Genomic DNA, 23434 nt, shown 5'->3' with positions numbered 1-23434 from the left:
CTATATTAATCTTGATAGTTTTCAACAGGAATTAATCCCCCTTTGTATGAAATTTCCTGGCCCTTTAAACTTCACCTTTAAAATTAGGACTTCTAGGCTAGCATCAATGTTAGCTTTTTTTAGTGGTTTTTTTTTTTCCTTTTTTTCTTTTAAACCTCTTATATTTTGTCACTCTCATGAGGGGATATGTTCAGATCTCTCTTATTTTTATTTCACCAGAAAGGAAAAAAAAAAAAGGACTATAAAAGGAAACATATCTCTCCAGAGGAAGAGACACAGATTGCTAAGTTGTTCACAGGGCTCCCTTCTCATCCTTTCTTCATTTTAGATTGGAAAGCTTATGTAATATGTGAACTGGTCACAGCAAAATCCTTAGGATGCCAGTATCTGGCTGTCCAATGGTGGTTTGCACAGACTACCATCAGAGTTGCTAGAAATTGCTACCTTTTCCTAAACTGAGGCCTAGACATTTTGTTCCAGCATCACTGGTGAGGCAAAGCTTGTCTCTTTCCACAGCTGTCCAATTGTTCTGTTCCTGAGAGCAGAGACATAAATTTGGAGGTACAACTCACTGGCCACATGTTATCAGAGAAAAGGCTCATTGCTGCATGTAACATTTATAGGATTTTTTTTCTTTTCTGTAACTGAGCCTTCAAGTCCAATTCATATGTGGTAAGTTGACTGTGCAAGTGGTCTACTGGGGTGCAAAGTCGGTAACTTTGAGAGCAGCATGATATATGATATACAGTAAGCCATACCTCCAAACTGGGAAGCTTGATAATATGTAGCATTTGAGAACAGCACCAGCATTTTTCATAAAGAGGATTTTTGTTAGTTGTAGGGTTGAGTATGAGCTTGGCATTGCAGGACAACTGTTGCCTGACCCTCTGACACTGGTTTAGATTTCTTAGGTGAAAGAGAACAAATGCCAAACAAACCTGCATCTCTTTATAAATGTGTGTTTCATATTGTGTTCAGTTTTGCAGCTTAGCATACTAACATTGCTTTTGCAGACAGTGATGTTAATTGTGCATGGATGTACTAGTGTTTTGGGTAGTCTGTATCACAGCTATGAATATCAACAATGTGCAGATCGGGCAGTTATATTTCTCTGGTATTGCCCCTTGCTTGCATTTATCTTAATATTTCTCCATTGCAAAAAGCTGTTTATTCAAGATGTTTCTTAAATTAGTATTGAAGTTGGAGGGAGTTTCTGCAAGACAGCAAAATCTTTCTCATTAACTAGCATATACCTTTGCTCTCATTAAATGATGCACTGGTCCAATTTCTGCTCCTGAACAGGACTGCCAAGGCCACATTAGATAGACTAGATGACGCTGATCCATACAGAAGCTGATGGATCACACCCTACACTTGCAGAAGTTTTCTTTTTACAATCAAAGCTATCATTTCTTGTCATATGCCTAGAGGATTAGAAAGTAGGTGTCATGGGAACTGAGAGTACACTCCACACAGAGCATGCAGTGTGACAGGGTGCTTAATTTTTGATTTTCTTTTTCATTTAATATGGTACAAGCTTTAACATAAATGCAGCAGGAGAAACATTCTCCCAGAACTGATAAGCTAAGCTGTCACTGCTGAACACTACATCCCCACCTGCTACATGAAATTTAACACAACATTGGAAGCTTTAAGACTTTGATCAGTGATTTGTTCCGGAGGTGAACAACAAACTATGTCTTGCACTGCAAGTTCTGACTGAAAATCTCCATGTTTATGCCCTGTTTAAATCCTATTTAATCCTTCTGCTGAGTCTAGTGAAGGACCTGATGTGAGCGTCAGTCTTCAAGTGCAGGGATGAGAGCAGAAGCAGTAAGTAGTTTACTTAGTAGAAAGAAGGTAGAGTCTGAAAATTAGGACTGTTCTGTATCAGTAGGAAGAAACAGTGATTTACACTATGATGAGACAGAACTCTGTAAGCTGTTTCTTTGCAGAAAGGAACAGATTGGACTGTGAGTCACTCTGAAAGTACCGTGATCCTTTTATATTTTCAGAGCAACAGGTCTTCCAAATATGAGTTGTGACGTTACTGGAGGTATGTGATACAGAAAGAACTTAATTTTCCTTCTGCTATTCACCCACTCGCCTGAAAATCAGACAGCACAATAAACCACTGTGGCAGATAAACACAACTTGTGTTTCTATTTAGAGGCTAAATGCACTCATATTCCAAAGCAGTTGGCAAAGTACAGTAAAGGAAACAAATCCTAGTTCCTTTCTCACATCCCTGCTAGTGATTGCCTGCTGTTACATCTCCCTTTCTCCCAGCCATATCACTGGGTAAGGTGGATTGATGAATGAATATCCTGGCAAACTCTTTATTAAATGCTGAAATTGTGCTGGGGTGAGCTGATAAATATCATGCCGTCTTCTTTGACATGAAAAAACATTAAATGTAGGAAGGTTTTCAGCACAAAACAGAGAAAACTCTGAAGTTTCTTCCTCCACAGATTTGATAGGTTGTTTTTTATTTGGTTGGGTTTTTAAAAACAAGCTGAGAAATTTGTAGGACGCATAAACTTGCCAGGATCTGTCTGCAGATGTCTAAAGTATCATCTGAAAAGCAAAGAGTTAGGAAAAGTCATCTCATAGTTTTAAGTACTGTTTCCCCTTTATTTTTATTTCTAAACGAAAAGTCACTTAGCTTGAAGGGAGTCAGTTAGTTAGAGAAGCGGGTACACTGATGGTGCTTGTCTTCTGAAAGTGCTTCAAACCAGGGTCTGACCTGAGAGCTGGAGAGCAGCATAGCTTCACTGCCACTGGGTGGAGACATGTTGGGCTGGAGAAGAACAAAAGAAGCATTTTGCCGATCATATCTTTTCTACTGCCACTTTTCTGTCATCCAGCTCTCTCATCCTCAGAGCCAAGCTCGGCCAGGATTGCTGCAACAGGAAGATATAACACACTCATTTGTTGAACAGAGTGGAAGATCTCACTGTCTTTCTGCTGCGGAAGTCTCTTTGCTTCAGAACATGATGGGTAAAACTCTTCATGCTCTTTGAAAGTAAAATCTTGTAAGTGAAACCAGAGAACTTACAGATACCTCAATCTCATGAGCTGATGAGAGGCTGGGGCTGTTTAGTCTGTGGAAAAGGAGATTGAGGGGAGACCTGTTGCTCTCTTCCAATATCTGAAAGGTGCTTACAGTGAGAGCAGGGTTGGTCACTTCTCACTGATGACAGGTGACAGGACGAGGGTAAATGACATTAAGTTGTACCAGGGTAAGTTTGGGTTGGATATTAGGAAAAACTTCTTTACAGAGAAGGTTGTTAAGCACTGGAATAGGCTCCTCATAGAGGTGGTTGAGTCACCATCCCTGGATGTGTTTAAAAACCATTTGGATGTGGTGCACAGGGACATGATTGAGCTGAGGGTGGTTAGAGTTAGGGTAGTATGGTTAGATCATGGTTGGACCTGATGATCTTTAAGGTCTTTTCCAATCTCAGCAGTTCTACGATTTTAAGATCCTGTGTTTGAATCTCAGAAATTCACAGTAAACACTTTGTTGCAAATATCTGTATGTTTATCTAGCATCTGTATCAAAATCTAATATTTGTATCTACCTATATCTGTATCTACTCTTTGTAGCTAAATATCGATATAAGAAGAGGAAATTTTCCAACACTCATTTTTCCAAATCCAAGGCATGACCAAACTCTTTATGAAAAGGGAAATGAAAGATTTATAGCACTGTGTTACACCAAACCCAGAAGAAAGCCTAGTTGCTACCCACAACTGTTCATCTGTGTAGCTCCTAAATGCTTTTGACCAACAAAGCAGAACACATCAATTATTTCTATATCATGAATGCATACACAAATCAGGATTTACTACAAGGATCATGAAGCAGGCGCTGCAGTATGTGTCCTTGGGGCAGAATAGTTTTCCTACCATCTCCCCTCCTGGTCCCTCTACTACCCTAATTTTAAGATAGACCTTTATGATAAACCAACCTGCCTTTCCAGGAAAGGTGGATTATTTGAATTCCTTGCTTTTATATCCTGAGCTGGTGTATTTTGGACTGACTGAAATAAAGGAACTCCAGTGGTTAATCATTCATTGCAACCGGTCGCAAAATCTTTTGTGATCAAGTGTCATCGCTGATGAAAATGTGCACATTGTTAAAGGATTGAATTTCTCCAGCTTCACTTCTAGCTGTGAAAGCTCCTTTTCCCTCTGCCCACTAGATGGATGTGCCACATACTGTTTGATTTCTTCCCAGTGGCAACTGTGTTCTTTCTGTTCATAGGGAATTCACTTAATATCATAGGGAGAGGTTTCTGCCCCCTTGGAATGTTAGTTCTCCTTTCCAGCTACATTTTGAAAGCTGTCAGACAGGTCTTCATCCATTTAGTGGCTAACATACCAGGTTAGTTCTTGCTTTGAGAACACCCTCCAGTTCTACGTCAAAGAAATACATCGGATATCTACAACATAGATGTACACTGATATTCAGCTTCACTGTAACTAGCAAAAAAAAATTTACATGCTAAACAAGCACTAAAATAAATGAAAATAAACAGCTTTAAAGCCTGGTCCAAACTTACAGTCAGAATAGATTATTTTATTCAAAGCTTTTATTCAAGCAGTAGTTTTTTGGAAAGGAAAATGAAGGTGCAACCCTACTGGATGCAGAGTCTATTCTCTCCAAATGATATTATGGAGAAGGGCAAGGGAAATAGAAATGCTTTTTAGAGCAATACTAATGCCTCTCATTTCCCTGAATATTTAGGCAGGGGTCGTGGAAGCAAAATCCCACTATAAGAACAGAGAAAGCCTGAGACCACATCACGAGGCTGAATGTGTATGGATCTGTTGGGCTAGACAACATGCATTTCAGGGTCCTGAAGGAACTGGCTGATGTGGTTGCCAAGTCTCTCTCCATCATATTTGAATGGTCATGGCTGTCAGGTGAAGTCCCTGGTGACTGGAAAAAAGGAAACATCACTCCCATTTTTAAGAAAGGGAAAAAAAAAGGGAGAAAAGTGGAGATCCATGGAACTACAGGGCAGTGAGCCTCACTTCTGTGCCTGAGAAAATCATGGGGCACTTCTTCCTGGAAGAGATGAAAAGACACATGAAAGATAAGCAGTTGAGCTCAGACAGTCAGCACGGCTTCACCAAGGGCAGATTGTGCCTGACCAATCTGGTGACCTTCCATGGTGGAGTGATGGCATAGATGGACAAAGGGCAACTGATGTTTTCTAACTGGATTTAGCAAGACCTTTGACATGGTCCTGCACGACATCCTTACTACTAAATCAGAGAAGTAAGGATCTGAAGAGTGAATTAATTGGTGGATAAAGAATTGGATGAATGGCTGCAGCCAGAGGATTGTGATCAATGAGTCTGTGTTCATGCGGAGACCAGTCATGAGTGGTGCCCCAGGGGGTCTGCCTTCGGACTGATACTCTTCAATATCTTTATCAATGACATAAGTGAAGGGATCAAGAGTAATGTCACCAAGCTGACTGGTAATAGAAGGAATGGATGTCATTCAAAGGCAGGCTCAAAAATAGGGCTCATGTTAACCAAAAGAAGTTCAACAAGGCTGAGTGTAAAGTGCTGCACTTGGGCTGGGGCAATCCCAAGCATGAGTACAGACTGAGAGAAGAACACATTGAGAACAGCCCTGTGGAGAAGGACTTCGGGATTCTGGTGGATGAAAAGCTGGACGTAGCCAGCAGTGTGCACTTGCAGTCCGGAAGGCCAATGGTATTCTGGGTTACATCTACAGAGGGATGGAAGCAGGGAGAGGGAGGGAGTTGTCTCTTGTGAGGCCTTGCCTGGAGGTGCTCAAGGTCAAGTTTAATGTGTCCTTGGGGAGCCTGATCTAGTGGGTGGCAACCCTGCACATCAAAGAGGGTTGGAACTTGATGGACTTTAAGGAAAGGGAAAAGCAGAATCAGTAAGAACTGATAACAGAAGCAATCTAAAATTATCCCTTGCTCTTCCAGTCTTTCTCTCTCTTTTTTTTTTTTTTCAGACAGATCTGCTGCCCTGTGAGAAAGTTGCTCAGTTTTTAAGAAGTCCATAAATGAAATAGCTAAGAAAACAGAGTACAAATGAGAGAAAAACTGCTCATTGAACTACAAGGGCTTATTATAAATACAACAAACATACTGCAGCATGCACAGGACTTCTTGCGAAACCTTTTTACACATAGTTGTGAGGATTTGGGAGTCTTTATATTTGTGTGTAAAATCCAACACAATACTTAGAGGTTTACTAGCTGGCTATCACCAAAAGATCATCAGAAATTAATTCATTTTTAGAACTCTAACTGGTAATGGAATATGGGCATCTTTAAACTGACAATTCTGAGAATACCTTAACCTCATTTTAAGTATATTTAAGCACTGCAGTTGGTCTTGATTTTGCATGGGGCTCAGTACTCTGCAGTTTAAGTTCAAGATTGCTGGATAGCTAATGCTTTTGAGAGCATTATGTTTCAGTGTGTCTTTCAAATTATTTATAGAAAGTCTGCCCTAGTACCTATGGAAGCTGTTCTTGATGTGGTGTATAGTCAACCAGAAAGCTATCACAGACATTTGCTGAAAGCCATGTTAGTATCATTCTACCTTGAGCCAATAAGTCTTTCAATTAAGTCTCTCAGGCTTTTTGATCATGTCTCTTCAGTAATAATGGATGCGTCTAAATATTTCTGTATATTTTTGACTCCTGAGGAAGAGCTGGTGCTCTTTGGCAAATTAATGAAGACAAAAGCTGTAGTTAGAAAGATACTTTGATCAAGCATGGTAACCGGTTGATTTTACTGAGCATTTGACTCAGGCATAGCTGTTTGGTTCCTTTAATGAAGGCAGTCAAGCACAAAAGGGGAAGAATTTGATTAAACAAATATTGCATTATTACAGTGCAGTCTGCTCTAATGCTTCATTTGAAAGGTCTGCTATACTCTCAGAAGTATGCTCTTGTGAGAACTCACTGTATTTTGTCCAGGCCTGGGACCCCCAGCACAAGAAGGATGTGGAGCTGAGGAGTGAGTGCAGAGGAGAGCAACTAAGATGATCAGAGCGCTGGAGCACCACCTCTGTGAGGACAGGTTGAGAGAGATGGGGCTCTTCAGCCTAAAGAGAAGGCTTCAAGGGAGACCTTACGGAAGCCTTCCATTACCTGAAGGGGGCCTACAGGAAAGCTGGGAAGGGACTTTTCGTAAGGGCATGTAGTGACAGGATAAGGGGAAATGATTTTAAACTATAAGAGGGTAGATTTTAACTAGATATTGGGAAGAAATTCTTTACTGTGAGGTGGTAAGACACTGGAACTGGTTGACCAGAGAGGTTGTGAATGTCCCCTCATTGGAAGTGTTCAAGGCCAGGCTGGATGGGGCTTTGAACAATCTCAGTGACTGGGAGATGTCCTTGTCTATAGCAGGGGGGCTGGAACTAGATGATCTTAAATGTCCCTTCCAACCCAAACCATTCCATGATTCTATGATCCTGTGATATTCCTAGAAATATGAAGCAAGTTAAATTGACAATTTCTGGATTATATAGAAATGGTGTAAAGTTCTCATGCCTGCAGAATTTTGAAATCAAGTCTGGAACAAAACTACACATGGACTAAATTATCTTAAGGAAAAAACATATCATTTCTAATCCAGCTCCATATGATGCGAGTGGTAGTGACAGGAGGGGGATGCATTCACTCTGTTGCAATCTACAGTAGACACACATGAAGTTGTTTCTGCACAGCATAGTATTAATCCAAGTATCTGACAAATCAAAGTCTGATAAAGCCAAAGCCAGTGCTTTATTCCATGCAGCTTATGAGACATGTCACACATCTTCTTGATTATTTCTTGTTATTCAAATACTTTATAAATAGGGTATGCATACTGAGGTTGCTTATGCTCTGATACTGCAAACTGATACTTGTCAAAACAAACAAAAAGTGGAAAAATGCTCAAACCACTCTTACACGTGAAATTCAGAATGAATCCAGACTTTCCAAATCTTTCTTGAATAATGTGTGTTGGAGTACTACCTGGGCTGATAAGTCATCCAAGTTAGAGTAAGAGAGACAACACCTTTTTCACCTCGCTATGCATCAGCCCTCTAAGCACAGAAGCTGGGATACCAGAAGTGAAGGAATTAACTGCAAATATGCAATAAAAGGGTCTGTGGCATGTATAGGCACTGTGATATTGTTATACTCAGACAAGGGATGTTGTCTAGTCAGTGTCCTCAATCTTCATACGTAAGCAGACATGGTACTGTGAAGTGAATGAAATCCAGGTTCCTGAGGCATGAAACATGCTGGAGCAAAAATATCTCAGAGATAAGTAGCATCCTTCTGCATAATGCATCAAGTGTACTCAAGTCCTTGAGAAAAAGCAATTCCATATCTGGGCTTCCCTTTGCCCAAGGCACTGCCATTTCTATGGTTCCACAGGCAGTAAGAAACCCTTTCCATGCCCCTAACTCAGAATAAACACTCTTTGTGTGCTGCAAACTTCCTCCGTACCAGATCTTCAAAAAGATCTTTACAGATTGAGGAAGATTCCCATGAATACCTCAGCTTGGGTGAAAGGCACTGCCACCCTGTCTCCAGAGGAATGAAAGTGCAGGAGCTGGTGCTCCTCCTTCGTCCTCAGCCTTACCCCACCCCCTTTTCCCAACTTCCTGCCATGCAGTGTCAGAGTACCCATGCTGGGGAGCCCCTACACCCCACCCACTGGGTCCTGCAGCCAACAAGTCCATTATCACTGCAGGCAGCAGCCCACAGGTTGTGTGACCTCTAAGCCAAGGCTGCTCAGGTTCTGTGCTCTTCATGGATACATCGTGGACAGCCAGAGTAGGGTTTTTGTGGGTGTTCTACCACAGCAACTTCTGAGCTGATCAAGAGATGACAGCACAGTTGTGTCAATTGATCATCTGGACAGAACACAACCTCAGTTTTCTGTTGGGGCAGCAGCACGAAGCCATGACTCCATGCAGCAGGGAGCATATCAGCAACATTTTCACCAGACAGTACTTAGCAGTACAACAGAGGGTGTGTGGAACAAAGTTAACAATACTTGAGAATTTTACTGCATTTTAAATACTACCTTATATTTGTCAAATAGATTCCAAATACTACAAGTCTTCCAGTGCCATTGAGAGCTTGTGCATGACCAAGATGCTGGCCCAGCCCTGGTGTCATCAACTGCTATGACTTTGTCCTACTGTTGCTTGTGGGGTGGCCTCTTGGAAGAGGTGTGGAGACCCAGACAGGGCAAGTCCTCTTCTTCTGAGCTAGAAAAAGGAAAAGAAGTTGGGCTACAATCACTTCATGGTCCCAGGAGGAGAGAAAGAAGTGTACATTTCCCTCAGGGAGGAAAACCTCTAAACTGCTCTACTCTCCTGTACAGCTTCAAGTGTACTTTCCATGTTCGCCGTGCCTCCTCTAACCTTTTCTTGAAAATCTTTAGGGCTGGTGACTCTTGCAATTTCCTTGGCAGCCTGTTTCACTACCTCACCACTCTCTCTGTGAAGAAATTTTTCCTATTATCCAATCTGAACCTCCTCAGGTGTAACTTAAGGACATTACTTCTTATCCTATTGCTAGTTACCTGGGAAAAGAAGCTGATCCCCCACCTCACTTCAGCCTCCTTTTAGGTGGTAGTAGATAGTGATAAGGTCTCCCCTCAATCTCCATCAGATCACCCTGGTTATGGCACATATCTGCAGGCTCGTATAGCAAGAGAGTGCATTCAGTAAAACCTCATGCAAAGCTGTGAGGCGGCAGGACACCTTCCTGCACTCTTTTTCTACACTCCAGTATGCTTTCTAGACCTCTGGGTGCACCTCGTTCTTTTCACAGGAGTTCAAATGAAGCCCTCATCTTGCTCTCATGCATTTTCCCTCCTAACAGTGCCAGCTTTTCTTTCCTAGACTGATGCTGGCCTTCAGTAGCCTCGTGGTGTTTCTTTTTCTTCTTCCTAAGAGTACAATTACTTCTTTTCAGATAATAGAGGAATAGTACGGATGGATAGCCATGACTTGGCACTGGCCCCCTTGGGCCTATGTACAGGAGGGATTGCAGAAATGGAAATGGTGGTGCCTAGGTCCCCCTCAGCGCTGCAAGATCTGAGGGGCATTCAGTGAAGCTGTCTGCAGAGAGATGGAAATGGAAGATATTTTTTTGCATCATTTTTAACCAATAACTACACACTCAGGAATGCATGCTGATACATAATGTGATAAAGAGGGGAATGAAATCTAAATACCAGTCTTGTGCTCTGAGGAGTATTTAATTGGTAATACGGGCACGTTCAGATTAGAAGCTTTGAAATTCAAAATAAATTTGTGGTTTTTTCTTTTTCACACTCCTGTGTAAGAAATTACATAGCTTTTAAAGTTTAAAAATAAATTTCTTACATAGTATTTCCAGTAAAAGACGGGTAAGTGCTGCAAGAGTTTATGGCCCAGGGTAGAGATTCTATCAGTATTCCCATCTGGCCATTAATCTGCTGTGCTCTGATTGTTTAATTAATGAAATGGACCTTGCACTTGGTATTACTGAAGAGATGTTGGAAAACTCCATTTCAGAGGGCTAATAGAATTAGGTATTTTAGCAAAGCTTGTTAACAGTTACATCAGTCTTGTTAATTAATATATAACTTCATTTTAAACATGATCAAGAGGTGATTTTTACTTTTTGTACCATCAATAATACGATCGTAGGTCCTAATGATCTCTATTTCTTGTTGATGTCAGCCATGCTAGTCCAAAAAAACTGACAGTTTGCCAGTTTTGGGAACTGATCTGTGTTAAGATAACTGAAGAACATACAAATAATAACACATACACTGCATTAGTACAAAATGTTTAGTGATTAGTACAACATAGTTGGAATTGCCTCTGTCTTTCTCTCTACTCTAGGCTGTTTTGTTCTCACTTCTCAGGAAAAAAAGTTATGTTGCTCAATAGGATCATTATACTTTACAGTAGAGATTTGTTGATGCGCAAACCTGCATGAGCATCTCATAAAATATTATGAGTAGGACTGAACCAACAAAGTTTATCTCCTGTCTCCATACAGGACCACACAAACCTCTACCCCTTTGAGACCATCCCTGTCCCCAGCTGCCCCTCCCCTGACACAGCTCCACACCGTTCCCTCGGGCCGTGTCGCTGTCACACAGAGCAGAGCTCAGCGCTGCCCTCCGCTCCCTGTGAGGAGCTGCAACCGCCGTGAGGGCTCCCCTCAGCTCCTCTGCTTTGTGCCGAGCACACCGAGGAACTGGAGCTGCTCCTCACACACCTTCCCCTCCAGACCATCACCATTTTCATAGCCTTCCTTTGACGCTCTCTAATAGTTTTACACTATTCTTACATTGTGGTACTCAAACCTGCACTCAGTGCTGGAGGTGAGGCTTCACAGAGCAGAGCAGAGCGGGACAACCCCTTCCCTTGATGGGCTGAATGTTTCTAATGAACACTAGGATATGGTCGGCCCTTTTTCTGACAGGATGCACTAACTCACATTCATTATGCCTTCAACTAAAACTCCCAGATTTCTTTCCACAAGGCTGCTCTCCAGCATATTATCCCAGAGTCAGTACGTATAATCAGGATAATCCTGACATAGCTGCAGAAGCCAGCACTTGCTCTTAGTAAATTTCATACTATTAATGACTGTCCATCCCTTTAATCTGTCAAGATCTCTCTGCAAGCCCCTCTTCCTTTGAGAGACTCAACAGCTTCTCCTAGTTTTCTTAGTGTGCATTCAACTCCTGCATCCAGATCATTTTCAAAAACACTGAAGGGAACTGGTCCTAAAATTGAAAGCTGAAATTGAACCCTAAAACTGAGGTCTTAATACTTGCATTACTTTTCCATCACAGCTACATGGCTTCCTCATAACAGCTGTAGCACAACTACAAAGATTCCTAAACTATTGTTACATCACCACTCCAGAGGCTAATAGATAGGAATGAAAAAAACATCAGTAGATTAAATTAGCTAGGGAAATACCCCCATACTCATCTACCCCTTGTTGTGTCAAAGCTTAGTAATGTACAAAGACATTTTCCCTTAAGGGGAAAAGCTAGAGCAGAACAATCTTCATTAATGCTATACGAGAGTCAACCCAGACTTTTGGAGTCATATTGGATGAAAGAGAATGCAAGAGAATTTCATGGGAAGCAGTGTCTTCTTGACAGCCAAGAACTGGGGTTCAGGAGCAGATCTTCCTATAAATTTTAGATTTGAAATATGTCTGACAGGAGTTACTTTTGGCAGACTCTCTTAACACTCACCGCCAGATTGAAAGTAGACTGTGCTTTGTAGGTAAAAGATGAAAAGATAGTTACTGACATCAAGATCTTGTTAGCCTGAAGACTAAGCTAAGCTACTACAGCAACACAGGATAGTGGTCTTTGGTATTGAAGATCCCTTGGAGTACTGCCATAGAGAAATGGAATTTGGCATGAATGGAAGCTTTGTTTGCTAGGCTGCCAAGAAAGCTATGAGTAAAATTGAACACCTGAAAGTTAGGATGGCTAAATTAGACAGCTGCCATCTTATGACTGTAAAAGGTATGAAATCTAATGGACCCCACTGAAACTCACTTTTTGTTTTAGATCTTCTTTTTAAGTGTTACCAATTTTTGTGTATGTATGTGTGTGTTTTCTTTTAGTAAACAATAAAACTAGTATAAAAACTGAATATGGGCTTTTTCTGTATAGAACTGTATGAAATGAGTTTTTAAACCACTGATTGCCAGTGGACTACTTAATTACCATACGGTTAGTGCTTTGCTATGTGCAGAACTCCTATTGCCACTCTTGCGTTGATAAGCACAGTTGAGTTAGGAAAGGTTCACCAGAAGACTTGAATTTTAGTTGACATTAATAAGGAAAACTCTTAACTACAGAATGTTTTGGAGGAAGGAGCCTTGAAATAGGTGTTGCTCCTGACTTTGTTAACCAACACAATAAAATAAGAGGCATTACTTTTGGAGCAACCTTTGTAATAAACTCTCTTGTCTTGTACAGCGGTCCCTAAATCCCAACAATAACCATTTCCAGTATGGTGCCTTTTGACCAAGTATACTTGCCACTACAGAATTTTTCAGAGTTCTAGGCTCTAGACTCCTTGTACCAGGGCCATGATTCCACCAGCAGACTCTAATTGCCACACATAGCCTGTTGCTGTCTTTGTATCCTCGTATAAAAAAATTTCCCGTATTTTACAGGGAAACAGGTTATTGGCTGGCCTGCATTGTTGATATGAGCTGATGGAGAGTAACTGGGAAAAATCCATTATTCCCAAACTTGATGTTGGGAATCCCCCGTATGGCATAAATATAATCCTTCCTGTAATGTGCCTAGCACAGAACATTTCTTAAAAGATCTCTGAAGAAAAGTCAGAGGTTTCAAGGAAACCTGGAGGTGCTAAATAAGCAGTAAGTTTTCACTGCAGTGAGGAACACGTGTGTTGCATTGGAGAAAACTTCAGCAGAGTGGTGGTGTGCTTTTTACAGTAGCGGCCTGCAAACTTTCATGTTTTTCTCTCAGACACAAATATTAATAACTAATATTTATGCCTTGAGAAAATCTGGCATATGGATTGGTTGATGACTTTTGAGACGAAGATCCTGTTTAGAATATGTCATCAGTATCTCTTACTGGCCAGTCACAACATATAGTCTGGAAGAATATTAATGTCATGTAGCATCATGACAAGACTTCTGTCTTTAGATAAATGTGGTAGGAATAGCAGCTCATCTCTGCTTGTTCTTCCTACACAGGATGCTTTTATTTTGCATCCCTTTTCATTTGATTATGCTCAGATAGAACCCACCAGCTATGATTGGTCCTCTTACCGTTGATAGTACTGTGAAGAGTTTGACTGAATTTGCAGAACAATTTCTGTAGATCATGACTTTAAAAAGATATAGTCTAACTATGCAGAATATATACAACAGAAAACATTAATAAATTTCATAAAACAAAAGTTTTTTTCCAAGCTGAAGTTTTGGTGTAAGCCAGCCTAATTTCAGTCATATACAAGACTGAGTTCAACTTGCTCAAGCAAAAACTAAGTTTTGATACTTCTTCCTAGTTAGGTTAACTTCATACATTACCCGTTGACTATCAAAAGTGTATTTGTATGTACGTAGCTCTCTGCATCCACATGAGGGGGCAGTTGAATAAAATTTTGAAGAGTTTGCCGCAAAGCTGCTTTTTCACGACTGATTTTGTGTACACTGTTAATGAAGAGCAAAGTGACGAAGAAATTATATGGAAATAAGCTGAGTAACCTATCAGTTCATTAGGTAGCTTGTCAAACTCTTCTAATATGTTGTTCTTGCATTATTACAGTAAAGCTTTGTTTCAAATCCACTAATGCAATGCACACACAGAAAGTAACTTACTAAAGGAAATAAAAAACTAGGTCATTTAGTTCTATGTTGAAAGGTTTTATATATATGAAAAATCTTTGATATATGAAAAATCTTTGTTTCAGAAATCTACAGATCTGTGGCGCTTCGTACAGAAGCATTTTTTCCATAATTAATGTGGTCACCTAATTTTTTTTTTACCTAAATTTACCTAAAATGAGAAATCTAACTGTGTGAAGAACACAATGCCTTTAATTCAATCAAAGTGTTAACTGCTATAGTTCAATAGCCTGAAAAATCCAGAGATCACAGCACTCTGCAGAGAAACCATGCCTCAGTTCCACAGCAATTTTGCTTTCAGAATCTGCCTAGAGTATGGCAATGCTTCCTTGCTTTTTCTAGCTTTGTAGTATTTATTTCTACCCACTGTAGAGTTGAATATTTTCAAAACTGAAGCTATTATAGGTGTTGACATTACCTTAAACGTCAGCAGTACCTAGACTTAGCTCCACTAATAGATTCAATGGCAGGTTCTAGTATGCATTTCCCTTTAAAAGATTTAATATTATTCCTCTTTCCACTCTTGACACTTTAAATCCTAAACTCTTGGTATCAACTTTCTGTGCTTTCTTGGGCTGGAGACATCTTGCACAGGGCTCTGACTTCACTGGAGCACTGGGGGACCTATTTCTGTTTTGTCAGGTTCATGTGGTAAAGATGTCTAACTGAATATCCACTACAGGAGCAGATTCTGTCCTGTTCATAGATCCAAAGTTTTCCCTGGGCTATGTCAGATTTGTCTTACCTTGGGAGGGACAGGGAAAAGATGCCTGCTGACCTCAATTATCAGATTACAACAGCAAGGAGAGGGAAGAATTAAAAAGGAGATGTGATTTAGCTAAAGTAGCATCTTATTTATTGCAGTTTCTTAAAACTTATTCCTCTTCTTTTGTCAAGACGTGTCTGATACGACTCTGCTCTGTCTTCCAGGTGCCCTACAACAGTCAGAACTAGCTTGAAAACAGCACTTGTAACAAGAGAGCTTATGTGTGGTGGGGACTTAGAATGGGATTAATGAAAGAGAAGGCAGGAAGTACTAAAGGTCCATTATTAATCCCAAATGCTGTTCTGTTAACATCTTTGATTATTCAGAACACATTTTATCCACCCTGAAAGCTGTCAACTATCTGACAACTATTCAAGGTCAGCTACAAGAACACCTTCCTGCTTCTTACACATTGCATCTGCAGAACTGTAGCTGCTAGTTATTTCGTTGACAAAACTACGACTATATTCTTTGATTCTTTTTCTTTTTCAGCTGCTTGGCTCCACTTACAGCATTGGATTTGTAAATTCATGAGACTCCAGTTAAAAACTAGATCAGTTTTCTAAACACTATTAGCGACACTCTAGGGGATAAGGATTTTAATTTATTGTTATGAATATAAATTTTGTCTCTTTATTTTTGTCAGACTGTGAGGGAAGTCTACAACAGACAGACCTTTCTACTTAGCAGTGTAAAGGAGTGTCCCTCAAACAGAGTGGAGACTGCAATCAGTGTTTTTCCCTTGTAATATGTCTCAACTGCTGGTGGGACATGCATTCCATTAGGAGCTGTGATCTAATAAAAGAGTGGACAAACTTCTTGTGCTGACTGTTCCTTTTGTCCAGCTCACACATTTTCTGTGAGACGGTGACGAGTTGATGTTCCCATGCTTTCTGTATTTCTCTGCACATCAGACAGACAATTATGCAAAATTGCTTCTTCATATTTTCAGTATTAACTGAAGAATGGATTCAATAGTACTTTTTACCTTACAACTGCTTCTTTCTGGGATCTCCACAGAAAATGAGGTGATGCAGTAAGCTGTGGCAATACAGAAACATGCTCTGGCTAGGCCTGCTCATCCAAAGCCTTCAGCATTGGCTCAACTCCTTTTCTTTTGATAGTGATTACAGCAAACTCCCACTGAGCTCAGAATAATTGAGTTAAATTTTCAGTGCACTGTCAGCATGTATTCCATCCTTCCTTTTTCTGAGTGGTGTGTGGGTAGACGTAATCTTCAGTGAGGGATCAGAGAATTTCTGTCACTGTGAGCACTGGCAAAATGTTGTACTGTAACTATACCAGATGCATCACTGGTTGCTAAAGGTAGATTTGTAGATGTTGTAGGGTTCAAATCTAGAGAGATGTTATACATATGTCTGTACAATCTGTGTCCAAAGAGGACAAAGGTTGATGTAAATATCAAAATCACAAGAAAGCAGTTGTATAAAGAGAGCAGTAGGCCTCTTCACAGGTTCAGCACTGTACATTTTGCTCAGGGCAGTCAGGGGCATATCCAGCCCCGGCTGAAAGGAATGCACTTTCATTGTGTTATGCTCACTGGCACAGAGTACTGTAAACCAGTTTAGATCTAATCTTTAAGAACTTCTAGGCATATTAAAATAAGAAAAGTCTGAAAACCACCAAATATAAAGACACCATCTTTGGTTCAGGAAGTCTGAGCCAATGACATCCAGAGGCTCAAGAAGAAGTGCTTAGATTTCTTGCTATGTTCATCTTTTCTTTCCCCCTTTACTGTAGTCAAACAGCACACTGGCTCATGGGATTTTGTGGATCTTGTTCAACTGCCCATTTTTCCTCCTCTGCTCTTAAAGTGTTCTTTACGCAACTAAAGCCAAGGTCTTAGGCACACATGCATTTTTCTTCTGCAAAGGTTATGGCATTTCAGCAGTTCCAAGGCAGTCACAGTCCAAGGACCAAGGGACAAAGGGATGTCAGCCCCTGCAACAAAACACTTTGGCATCTTTAAGCTTTCTTTATGCTTCACCTCATCCCAAGCCTCATTTTATTCTGCCTCAAGCCCAGTAGTGATGGCATTGAAAACACTAGGAAAAATATGGAAAGAAATGGAAAACGGTATAATGGATGAAGGAAAGCAGAATCCAACATTTCAATAACGAAAACCGAGCAATCTAATTTTAATATCTTCATCAGTGACATTGACAGTAGGATTGAGTGCACTCTCAGCAAGTTTGAGGATTACACCAAGCTGACATGCCTGAGGAATGGGATGCCATCTAGAGAGACCCAGACAGGCTCAATAGTGGGCCCAGGCAAACCTCATGAGTTTCAACAAATCCAAGTGCAACATCTGCTCCTGGGTTGAGGCAACCCCCACAGTTAGTACAAGCCAGAGGAGGAAAGGAAAGAGTACAACTCTGTCAAATGTACTGAAGTAGGAACTGGTTGATGGTTGGCACTGTGAGGTCGAAAGCCAAGACCTTGAGAAGCAGGTGTTCCATTCTTAGCAGCTGCCTCTTTGTATATGTATCATCTGTTATATACACAAATTCGTCCACTTCTGGTGGGTAGATTTCTTCATATTTCGCAGCCAGAAGAATTGCCGCTGTTCCTACAAGCTGCAGCTTCCCTCTGAGAACAGACATACAAGAGAGAAACCTGTCCAGGTAGTTCACCGCCAAGTACAGTGTCTCTGTTCGAAGTTTATATTCTTCCCCTACTTCCACCAGCCAGTCTACTAAGATGGCACGCATTTCTGCTGTGATATCTGGTTGCTTTCTCATGTAGTAGGGCTTGAGCCTGTATTTCACTTGGAGGAGGTGGCAGATGGACATGAGATAGCAGTGTACCCTCACAGCCCAGAAGGTCAACCATGTCCTGGGTTATGTCAAAAGAATCATGGTCAGAAGGATGAGGGAGGTGATCCTGACCCTCTGCTCTATGCTGGTGAGGCCTCACCTGGAGTACTGTGTCCAAATCTGGAGTCCTCAGTACAGAAGAGACATGGACCTGTTGTAGCATATGCAGAGGAGGGCCAAAAAATGATCCAAGGGATGGAACCTCCTTCCTATGAGGACAGGCTGAGGGAGCTGGATCAGTTTTGCCTAGAAGGGAGGGCTCTGGGGAGATCTGATATTGGTCTCTTAGTATCTGAATGGGGCTGTAAGAAGAAAGAGGACAGGCTCTTCAGCAGGATTGGTTGTGATAGGACAAGGGGAGATGATTTAAAATTAAAAGAGGGGAGATTTAAACTGGATAGAAGGAATAATAATAATATTTTTCCAGTAAGAGTGGTGAGGCACTGGAACAGGTTGCCCAGAGAGGTGGTGGATGTGCAGATGCCCTGTCCTTGGAGATATTTAAGGTCAGGCTGAATCTGGCTCTGAGCAACTTGATCTAACTGTAAGTGTCCCTCTCTGCAGAAGAGTTGAGCCGCATGATCTTTAAGGGTCCCATCCATCTCCTACGATTCTATGAAGAGATTCTTAAAGTCTTAATTTTTTTCCTTACCACAGACTGTGTGATGAAGAAAGCAGCAATCAGTACTTAATGGTGTAGAAAATCTTTCTACTTGATTTCTTAAGAGCTGCAAATTGTTTAGACTCAAGTCTCATGTTGCCTTTTCCTTTGAGAAAGCCCAAACAGGAAGAACTTTGAAAGTTAAAAGCACAAGAGTGATTTTTTCCTCCATTGCAATGATCAGAGATTTTTGAAGAAAGAAAATTTAAAAGGAAATTCAGCATCCTCAGTGCTCTTACTGCATTACTTGACAGTAATACTGTCAAGGCCAGAAAAACTCTGACTCAGCTGCACAAGGAGAATGATTTGCTAAATGTGTCTGTAAAGGAGAATTTGAAAGTCATTAAAAGCTTTGCCTATTATTTGCTTGACAGAACTGGTAAAGATAATCCTAAAGGAAAACCAGAGAGTACAGACTAGGAAGACAGTTTTTTACTTCTTTCAACAAGAATATACTTACAAGTTTTGCTGCTGATTTCATTTGAAACATACCAAAAATGCTGACAAATACCCCAAACAGCCTTTCTAGTTTCTCTATGTAGAATGATGTGAAATAAAATGGAAAGCAAGAAACAGCAGCTGCAATCACTTGATGGACAATTGCACTTTCAACTAGCTTTGTACTTCGAACTCAAAAAAGTAGGGATTAATCTTTTATGGCACTCTCAGTGATTCTAGATTTTCACTGAACAGATTTCATATGAAATACATATACATTCATTAATACATTCATTGCATTCCTGAAGGATTCCAAGGAAGTGCCAGTCCATTATTAATGTACATGAAACCTGATTTCAACCTGTGGTTTAACTCTGCAGTAGCTCAGCATCACTGAGTCTTTTGCTCAATCCCAATTCCCACTGGAATGTGAGAGAGAGGAAAAAAACAACAAGGTAGATCTTTCTGTTTGAGATAAAAACTATGTACTAAGATAGAAAAAGAAGAAAGGAGAATAAGAATTATAATAATAATAATATGATACATATTTACAGAACAATTGTACACAAAACAATTGCTTACCACCTACTGACCTCTGCCAAGCCAGTCTCTGGGCAGCAGCTGCACACTCCTCTCAGTTTTCAAATCTTTTTCACATGATGTTATATGATTAGGAATTTCTCTTTGGCCAATCAGGTCAGCTGTCCTTGTTCTGTCCTTTCTCAGCTCCTTGTTCCCCATACCAGACAATATAAATGGAAAAAACCACCCAAAAACTTCTGTCCCAGTTGAAACTAGGACACTTGAGTGATGCAATTTTGCAAATACAACATAAAGCCACTGACTTAATCTGCTGGCTGAGGATAAAAGATCGCTCTTGTCCGTGTTTGTTCTTGCAAGCAAGGATGGGTTGGGAAGGTCTTCCTGAAAAAGCTCCACCAGTTACCCTCCATTTCCTTCAGAGAATTAATTAAGAAAAGATGGTAAGGTCTGATATAATAAATACAAGGATTTGGCTCATTATGTATTAGATTGGAATTGGGATGCTGGTGTCATTTCTCCAGAATATCTAGAAAAGCATATCTACAATTTAACATTTCAGTGGCATAGGAGATCCCAACAGGTAGAAAGTTTAAAATGGCTATTTTTCAAACTTCTCAGCAATAACGTCTTCCTTAACTGCCAGCACTTATACAAAAATGAGTGGTTTTCATTTTGGGAAAGATGACCGAGGGAAGAGATCAAAGAGATCACGGACAGCTACTAAATGTATTTCCATCTGCAAGCATTAAAGATAGAATAGTTATGTGGGTGTTTAGTATCCTGTGTGAAGAAAAAACAAGACCATATATGATTTGTATATTTATTTAGGCCCAAAAATATTTAAGCAGACAGAAGTAGAAATGTGTATTGTTTCTTATTCTTATCACTGAAAGCAAGATACTCAAATGACTAAGAGTAGTCAGTCATCATCTCAGGAAAGTTTTTTTTCTAATATTAATCAATAAAAGGAACATTTTCCCTGAAAACCTCAGTTGCTAATGTGATGAAGGAAGCCTTAATAAACAAATTGGCCTGAAACTTCCTCACCTAAAAGGCACTTGCACTGCAGTGAATGACATGGAGGTTAAGTAACCAGCTGTCTACTTTCTGCATAGCTATTTAGATAAGATGTGACAATTACACTGAGCCACAGAAATGGAATCTATTAATGTTCTGTCTAGATCAGGTCAGTCACAGACTAGAACTTAAGAGAGAAATACACTGTTTTGTTTCACTACATGCATCACTGAGTAATTTTGTTGTACAGAACTTGGAACACTTTCCGTAGACAAGTCAGTGGGATTGTACATTGCATTTGGCAAACTTTGCAGTCTTTTCCTGGGAAAACAGTTCCTTAATTTGTCAACTGTTTTTTTCCACAGACAAGGCAGAAGGCAAGATCAAGAAGGACTTCAGAATGCCTTTGTGAGGCTGGTGAGCTACTGATGCTCTATTATGATGCTCTATTAATAGAGAAACATGCTTGCCAAGAACATGGAGGAGAGTGAACGATGCCAGCTCTGTATTTCACCCCTGCAAAGTTAATGTCCAAAGCCAATACACTGTTCTATAACCTGTCATGCTGTGTCTTCTGCCACCACTGACCTATTTATCTATCTCCCTTTGACAGAAACCTGTGTAGTCTGTACCGGACTGTCCTATGATATATTATCTCTACTTTCTATTACACAAGAATTGACAAAAGGTCAGTCTGATGTTTTCAGAATATAAGGCTTGGAAACAAATAATGAAAGAATGGAGTGGCTTACCTGCAGCTTGTCATGACCTGTTACTTTTCTGGATGTATTGGGCTGTTGGAAAGGACAGAAGCATGGTCCTAGATCTCTGTATTCATTTTACCCATATAAGCACCAATAAATAAAATGGTGGCAGCAACTGGAATGGATTTAGTATAAGTAAAGGCAGATTTTTATGCTAACATCAACAATGGCTGAAGCAGCAGTTGCTGAAAGTAGTATTTTGCCCACATCAGGTTTTCATAGGATGTGACTTGGCATCAGATTAAGCCCCAACAAGGCTTAATTTTAAGCTATATGTGTTCACATCTGCAAACATAATGTTTCTTGAGGTACGACTTCAAAACCTTATACAAAGGTATAAATACAAAGAAGGTAGCATCTATTTAACTTCAACCTGAGCCCAGATGGGAAGCTTTCTTACCTGTATTGTTGGACTGTTGGATTCTGCTCTCTTCTTCGTGTCCTAATTCTTTAAATCTTTTAATTTCAATCCTCAAATATCCTTCTTCACTGTCTTCTCAGCAATGTCTGTGTCTGCTACACTTCCTTTCATTCATTTCCAAACTAACACTTTTAATCACTCTTCAACTGAAAATATCCAGTTACTGTCAATATCCTTAGCAGAAAGTGCACTCTGTTTTACAATAGCGAACTGCTGTACATACAGCTGTAGCAGAGTAGATGCCTGGTTTAAACAGGGTAAAATTTTCCTGATAAATGGAACAGAAACAGATCTGGGTCCTGAACACTCTGCACAGGGCTATACCCTTAGAATCATAGAATTACTGAGGTTGGAAGATCACCTTAAGATCACCAAGTCCAACCATCAACCTAACACTGACAAGTCTACTGCTAGACTGCATCCCTATAGCACATATGCATATCTCCAGAGGTGGCAACTCCATCATTTTCTTGGGCAGCCTGCTCCAATGCTCAACTACCCTCTGTGATTTTTTTTCCTCCCTGATATCCAGTCTAAGCCTGCCGTAACACAATCTGATATAATGTAGGGTCTGCAAAGACCCTAGACTGAGCTTGTGGAATTTTCTCTTGCTTTTACACAGTAGCCAGTATACCAGATCCTATAGGAAAGGTCATTTGAGGCTAAAATGTTTGGTAACATTTGCATCTCGTCTTATTACCCCATGCTTCTGCTATTAGAAGCTGATTATTCAAAATACCAAGTTACTCCAGTTTCAAATTCTCTGGTCTTGTAACTAGGGCAGAAATGTAACCAATTCTGATTCAAATGCATTCTGGCACTGCCAGCTCAACTTGCTCTGACAAGTCCCTTCATTGTTCACCATTAGAAGATGTGCCATTACAAACTACACAGTATTATTTACTCCTGCAAGTTCTCTTTCTTTCATATGTGTGAACAAGTCTTGTTATAGAGTTGCTAAGGGTTCTTTGGAGCCATTCATAGAATCATAGAACGGCCTGGGTTGAAAAGGACCACAATGATCATCCAGTTTCAACTCCTCTGCTATGTGCAGGGTCACCAACCACCAGACCAGCTGCCCAGAGTCACATCCAGCCTGGCCTTGAATACCTCCAGGGATGGGGCATCCACAACCCCCTTGGGCAACCTGTTCCAGTGTGTCACCACACTCTGTGTGAAAAACTTCCTTCTAATATCTAACTTAAACCTTCCCTGTCTCAGTTTAAAACCATTCCCCCTTGTCTTATCACTATCCACCCTCATAAACATCCATTCTCCCTCCTGTTTATATGCTCCTTTCAAATATTGGAAGGCCACAATGAGGTCTCTCCAAAGCCTTCTCTTTTGCAAGCTAAACAATCCCAGTTCTCTCAGCCTTTCCTCATAGGAGAGTTTGCTCCAGCCCTCTGATCATCTTAGGGCCATCCACTGGGCCGACTCTAAGAGCTCCACGTCCTTCTTGTACTGGGGGCCCCAGGCCCAGATGCAGTTCTCCAGATGGAGCCTCACAAGAACCGAGTAGAGGGGGACAATCACCTCCCTCTCCCTGCT

The 23434-nt window shown here is 40.6% G+C and overlaps 1 protein-coding gene across 1 annotated transcript; it reads right to left on the bottom strand.

Moving 5' to 3' along the window:
• Window positions 1-17601: 17601 nt before the first annotated feature.
• On the bottom strand, window positions 17602-18015 carry LOC104915219 (cyclin-A1-like). The gene has a single exon (XM_010725982.1). It carries the CDS (start codon window positions 18013-18015, stop codon window positions 17602-17604), a length of 414 nt encoding a protein of 137 aa, XP_010724284.1.
• Window positions 18016-23434: the final 5419 nt, after the last annotated feature.

Source organism: Meleagris gallopavo, chromosome Z (assembly GCF_000146605.3).
Source record: "Meleagris gallopavo isolate NT-WF06-2002-E0010 breed Aviagen turkey brand Nicholas breeding stock chromosome Z, Turkey_5.1, whole genome shotgun sequence".
Taxonomy (NCBI): domain Eukaryota; kingdom Metazoa; phylum Chordata; class Aves; order Galliformes; family Phasianidae; genus Meleagris; species Meleagris gallopavo.
This window is presented reverse-complemented; position numbering and strand designations above follow the sequence as displayed.

Coding starts and splice junctions, on each gene's coding strand:
- LOC104915219 (XM_010725982.1), bottom strand. CDS start 18,015: ATGTCCATCTGCCACCTCCTCCAAGTGAAATACAGGCTCAAGCCCTAC.